Raw genomic sequence first — 6,670 nt, 5'->3', positions numbered from 1 at the left:
CAGTGTAACTTATATCACAGAGAAGCACAGTGCTTTACAGAGACAGTTTCAGTCATGATACCCAAAGCCTACGAGTCAAATGCTACTAAGAAAGATGTGAAAAGAAAGTAGAAAGAGCATTTGAAACCGGCCAAAAAACTGCATGACAGTTTACACACACACACACACACACACACACACACACACACAATTTTTGAGTCCCAAATACCACCCTATTCCCTACATAGTGCACTACTTTTGACCAGACCTCTATGGGCCCTGGTCAAAAGTAGTGCACTATATCAGGAATAGGGTGCCATTTCAGCCTAGCCTCAAAGACTAGACGTAACATACTGTAGTGAACATAAACCTGTGACAGTCAAATTAGTACGACATGTTACGTTTGGTATGGTTACATAAGATACAAGGTTCCTTAAGCCAAAAACCAATGGACAGAGGTTGGTTGGGGTGGATGGCTTGGCATGTAGGGCAAACGCCTAGCAACTGAAAGTTTGCATGTTTGAGTCACATATTGACAATTTTAGCATTTTCGCTAATTAGCAACTTTGCAAATACTTACATTTTTGAGCTACTTTGCAACTATTTGGCATGTTAGCTAACCCTTCCACCTAACACTAACTCCTGACCTTAACCTTTACCCTAACATTAACCCCTAACTCCTAGCCTAGCTAACGTTAGCCACCTAGCCAGCTAACTAGCTAATGTTAGCCACAACAAATTGGAATTCGTAACATATCGTAACATACGTATTGCAAATTTGTAACATATTGTACGAAATGGATGATGGACATACACAAATGAATACATACCATACAAAATGTAAAGTATCATACCAAATGGAGGGAGACAGATTTGAATTTACTATGTCTACCCCTGAGTCTGAGTTGGCCATTTGGGATGTAGACACCATGAAAAATAATGTACAGTATGTTGGTAGAATAAAATCCAAACAGTATTATTGTGAGAGAACAAACACAACCTGGTCATTGAATATAAAGGTGTAGGAAACACAGTTTTTGTGCAGTTCACAGCATATTTAATTTAGCTACAGTAGGAATGCTAAGCACTTATGGTCATTAACACAGTTTTCTCTAGGGAATGTGGCATCTATACAGAAAATAATACAAAAGGTAGTTCTCTAACTATATCAAGTTCCAAATGTTCTCTCTATTTATTTGTACTCTATGCACAGTATTTAATCTACATCCGGGGTGTCAAAAAATCTACATCCGGATTGGTGCCGTATGTGGTTTGAGTAAGAACTCAATGTACTTTACTAAATTACTAAAACTAAATCAAAACTGTGTAGAAATGATAAAGGACCTACATTCATACAGTTTCTTGCCTGTGTCTTGCCTGCTAATAATCCCCAAAATGAAAGCCAGACAGTCAGGGAGCATGGACAATTCCAAAATTGATAGAGGACTATAGTATGCCTTGCAAATTTTGATGGCGTGGAAATATAACACATTTTTGAAGACCGAATGCGGCCCCCGGGGCAAAATCACCCCTGACACCCCTGATCTAAATAGTGTGGGTGGTTTAGCACACAGTTCAAAACGATTTACGGTGCAGACAATTAAAGGATTATCGTTTCCACCGTTATGGTACACAACTTTGCAATATCCCACTAAAGCATTCCACAGGGGGTAGTATTGAACTTTGTGGAAAAAAAGGAAAACAAAAACTTTGATAACCCACTTTTGAAAATATTTCAAATTGGACACAATTCCAGTGCTATTATGTTTCTATTAGAGTACATAAGAACATAGTAAACCGCTCGACAAGACCAAAAAGGTTGTGCTTTTGTGGGAACAATTACAAATATCATGCTGAATAAAGCCTGCTTTGTGACTAATAAAATGTATCTGGATACAACATTTGGCGATGGATTGCCTCTTATCACAGATGCAGTGGAAGAAGTCAAACATCCCCAAGAGTGCAACAATCCCTCCCACTGACTGTTCTTTTTTTGAAAATTCTGTGAACATCCAAGTGAACAAGGGCAGTTTCCCAAATGGCATCCTCTTTCCTATATAGTGTACAACTTTTGACCAGAGCCCTATGAGTCCTGGTCAAAAGCAGGTACTATATCGGGAATACAGTTCCATTTGGGACACAGCCAAGTGACAATGCTCTACCTCTACAAACCGGGTGTTGATGAAGTCCCCTTGTAGAAAACGTTCCTGGTGTTATCCGGGCTGTTCCCTCGCTCTGGGATCAGGATGATGTTCCCTTTCCCTTTCCTCCGGAGTGTGGAGTCCCGGCTGGAGGCCACAGAGTGGGGCTCTGAGGGGACCTCACCCCCCTCTACTGGGGTCACTCTGATGGTGGTAATCCCCTGCTGCTGTTGGAGGGAGTGCTCCCCTCCCCCTGCATTCTGTGTATTGGTGGCAGCAGTGGGATTTGCATGTCTCCTCCTGTCTATGGAGCCAATGGAGCCGTCCCTCATGGACAGGGACTCGCAGCTCTCTGAATCTCTATTCAGGTCATTCAGCTCGAATGACTGGCCCTGGCTGCATCCACCGATACCACCAGCCCCACACTGGTCCTGGGACCTCCAGGTCTTCCAGGAACCCCCACTGCTAATATCCGTCGAAGGGGCGTGAACCATGGGGCGGTTGTTGTTGTTCTCGGGATGGGCGTCCACCCTCACGATGGCTCCAGTGCTGCCTGAGATGCTGCCCACGGAGCTGCCCAACGTGCTGCAAGTCGTGCCCATGGGATTTGGTTCATTCAGGGTTCTGTAGCGGAGGGACCCTCCGGTGTAGCCATCCATGCAGCCCTCGTCCATGCTCTTGGAGTGAGTCTGGAGCAGACCCTGCTGTTTGGACATGGCAATCACCTGCATGATCCGCGGCTGCTGGCTGCCATTCATAGTCCTACATGGGGCAGTTGCCTTCTCAGCAGCCTTCACCCAGTTTACATGAGCTCCACTATTGCATATATCACCGCCGCCTACATCTCCCGCACCCATCTTGGGCGAAGGGTTGTTGAAGTTCTCATGGGTCTCCTCTGGGATATGGACCAGCTGTGAGGAACCAGGTCGGGACTGCATAGAGACTCTGGCCCCTCCTGTTATGCCGCTGCAGTCTCTTGGTAGTGTGGTGCTGGCCCCGGTAGCTAGCTTCACATACTGCGTTGGCAGATCGACCCCATTTATCCCCACGGCTGAGGGCTCAGAGCTGTACCTCATGGAGTCCATGCTCCCCCGGTGGTGGGGTGACTGGGCCGCCGCCTCACCCTCCATCACCTAATAATAAGAAGAAGAAAAAGAAGAAGAAGACAAAAACATATTTATTTACTTTTATAGCTTTTTTAATTTCAGAAATATGCATTTCAATGTGTTTAAACATGAGAAGAAACAAGCATGATAAAAGCATATCATTAGTAGGCTACAACAATTGTAAATTGTATAAATTGTTTAACCTGCAGGGAGTGCTTTCGGCTCTCTTGATTCTTGCTCTTCCACTGAGAGAGGAGCTGTTTGGAGCGGGAGGAGTCCATGGAGGCATGGTGACTGTGGTGGATGGTGGCGTTGCGGCGTGTGCCATCATCCATCGCTGGCGTGTGGACACGGGGGAGGGTGTGGCTGAACGTCACCTGAGGACAGCAATTTCTAACCTTATTTATTCAAAATCCTTTTTTAAATGAAGTCACGGCAAAATGTTTTTAATAACTCTTTTTAGGAACCTGTAAAAATACTGAAAGACCAATAGAGTAAAGTAAAGTATTTTGAATATCTGCATTAAATAACAAGAACAAAGTCACCATGCTCTCCTTTCCCATGGGGCTGCGGGGCGAGGTGATGACCTCCACTTCAGCGCTGGACCTCTTCAGGTTGGTGAGGGAGCCAGAGGAGGGATCTCGGTGGTGGGGGTTATGGTGGAGGATGCCCTCGGAGTGGGAGGTAGAGAGCCCATCCATATTGGCGCTGCAGCTCTTCACCTGTAAATGGCGCATGGCCTCCTGGCTGATGTGGGGTAAAGGACAGGGACCGCGGGGCTGGGGAGGAGGGCAGCTGCAGCTATCCTCACTGGGCTGGAAGTTCCCCACTGCGTAAAGACCCTGGAGGTAGAGGAGAGACGGAGCTTTACAATATTATCTCTCATAACACACAATCTCTTTAGTGCAAATCCTTTTAAACAAACAAGTACTGTAGCAACTGTACATCAAATGATGATTATTCATCAGGAAAGCGTTATCTGTAACAGTCTTTCTATCAAAAAACACAAATAATAAGTAGTATCTCTAAGAAAGTATCAGCAGAACATACTAAGTAGACAGCTATTCCCCCGCCCAGCAGAAAGCCCAGGTAGACATCAATAGCATGGTTCTTGTACTGGATGATCCGGGTCAGCCCACAAATGATGGCACAGATGACGAAGGAGAAGACCAGCAGAGGCTTCAGTAGTTTAGAAGACTCAGTAAGTGTGCTGTTGAAGTACATCTACAGACATACCAAGGACACAAAGGCATTGTCATCATCAATAGCATCATTATCATTATCGTCGTTCATGTCATTATCATCATCATCATCAGTATCATCGTTGTCGTCGTTGAGGTCGTCATCATCATCATCATCATCATCAACAATTAACAATCAACATTAGCTTGTGGCTGTAATCCTTATGGAAACAATCCACATTGTCTGCAAGATTCCAAACCATAACTAAGCCTACATGAATGAATAACATTGCCATGTCTTTCCATTCAAACATTTCAACTAAGCACATTAAACAACACAGCTCCATACAAATACATTAATTTAGCTCTAGATGTTGCTGCAATGTCCTCTCCCCCTATGAGAAGGAACTGTGTGTGTCCCAAATGGGATCCTATTCCCTATAATTGTGCACTACGTTTGACCATGGCCCATAGAGCTCTGATCAAAAGTAGTGCACTATGTAGGGAATATGGTGCCATTTGGGACACACAGTGTAGATTTGTATAGTATGGTCGTGTTCCAGAGCTGTGAGTCAGCATCCAGCATCCTCCCCCTCAGAGCGACTTTATTACAGCAGATTTATTACTGCCAGGCCCTACTGTGGACACAGCCAGCGCTCGATACTGTTCAGACCTGGGTTAAAATAGTATTTCTTTTTAAATATTTTCAGCGTTTGATGCACCAGGTAAGCTTGATCAAGTGTAGCTAAAGTTGTTGAAATACAACAAATACTATTTGAACCCAGGTATGCTACTGTCTCTCCTGTGAGTCGTGGCTAATGCAGCCTAGCGGCATGCATCATCTACCCTCAGGCACCTGAGGCTTTGAGTTCTTTAGTGTCTGTCAGCGTTTACAGACTCATCTACTATAGTGGTGCAAGGGGAAAAAAATGTTAGTCTAACCTTGAGGATTACTGGAGACTTTTATAGTTATTTGGTCTGACAGTGTGATGTATTGGATGTGCTGTATGTGAAAACTAAAATACTATATAGACTACATAGCGGACCTAGAGTGCCTTTCGAAAGTATTCACACCACGACTTTTTCCACATTTTGTTGTGTTACAGCCTGAATTTAAAATATATTAAATTGAGATTTTGTGTCATTTATTTTTACACAATATCCCATACCGTCAAAGTGGAATTATGTTTTTAGAAATGTTTACAAATTCATTGTGATTCGTTTCAGGAAACTAGGCATATGTCACACGTCAATACTTCACAGGAGAGCCATTTTAATGTCAAATTTATTTATTTACCATATTCGCGATGCGGATCCTGTGTTCTGCCTTACAACCAGTGTAACCGAGTGGATCACATGCAGCGACCAAAAAAAAAAACGACTCAGAAAAAGAGGGAAACGAAGTGGTCTTCTGGTCAGACTCCGGAGACGGGCACATCGTGCACCACTCCCTAGCATTCTTCTTGCCAATGTCCAGTCTCTTGACAACAAGGTTGATGAAATCCGAGCAAGGGTAGCATTCCAGAGGGACATCAGAGACTGTAACGTTCTTTGCTTCACGGAAACATGGCTAACTGGAGAGACGCAATCCGAAGCGGTGCAGCCAGCGGGTTTCTCCACGCATCGCGCCGACAGAAACAAACATCTTTCTGGTAAGAAGACGGGCGGGGGCGTATGTCTTATGGCCAACGTGACATGGTGTGATGAAAGAAACATACAGGAACTCAAATCCTTCTGTTCACCTGATTTAGAATTCCTCACAATCAAATGTAGACCGCATTATCTACCAAGAGAATTCTCTTCGATTATAATCACAGCCGTATATATCCCCCCAAGCAGACACATCGATGGCTCTGAACGAACTTTATTTAACTCTCTGCAAACTGGAAACGATTTATCCGGAGGCTGCATTCATTGTAGCTGGGGATTTTAACAAGGCTAATCTGAAAACAAGACTCCCTAAATTTTATCAGCATATCGATTGCGCAACCAGGGGTGGAAAGACCCTGGATCATTGTTACTCTAACTTCCGCGACGCATATAAGGCCCTGCCCCGCCCCCTTTCGGAAAAGCTGACCACGACTCCATTTTGTTGATCCCTGCCTACAGACAGAAACTAAAACAAGAAGCTCCCACGCTGAGGTCTGTCCAACGCTGGTCCGACCAAGCTGACTCCACACTCCAAGACTGCTTCCATCACGTGGACTGGGAGATGTTTCGTAACGTCAGACAACAACATTGACGAATACGCTGATACGGTGTG

At 44.5% G+C, this 6,670-nt stretch overlaps 1 protein-coding gene across 1 annotated transcript in view; it reads right to left on the bottom strand.

Annotated features, from left to right (window-relative positions):
- Positions 1–778: 778 nt before the first annotated feature.
- LOC112215548 (2-lysophosphatidate phosphatase PLPPR4) overlaps positions 779–6,670 on the bottom strand; it is a 39,441-nt gene continuing 33,549 nt past the window's right edge. Inside the window, exons 6-9 of the mRNA XM_024374653.2 lie at positions 4,277–4,450; positions 3,772–4,068; positions 3,430–3,603; positions 779–3,253 (exon numbers count right to left, since the gene is read on the bottom strand). Of these exons, the coding sequence (XP_024230421.2) occupies positions 2,144–3,253; positions 3,430–3,603; positions 3,772–4,068; positions 4,277–4,450 (1,755 nt within the window). The 3' untranslated portion in view covers positions 779–2,143. The remainder of the gene's footprint in view (positions 3,254–3,429; positions 3,604–3,771; positions 4,069–4,276; positions 4,451–6,670) is intronic.

The sequence above is a fragment of the Oncorhynchus tshawytscha genome, linkage group LG16 (genome assembly GCF_018296145.1).
Source record: "Oncorhynchus tshawytscha isolate Ot180627B linkage group LG16, Otsh_v2.0, whole genome shotgun sequence".
Classification (NCBI taxonomy): Eukaryota; Metazoa; Chordata; class Actinopteri; order Salmoniformes; family Salmonidae; genus Oncorhynchus; species Oncorhynchus tshawytscha.
Note: the sequence above shows the minus strand (reverse complement) of the source record. Positions and strands in the feature narration are given on the sequence as shown.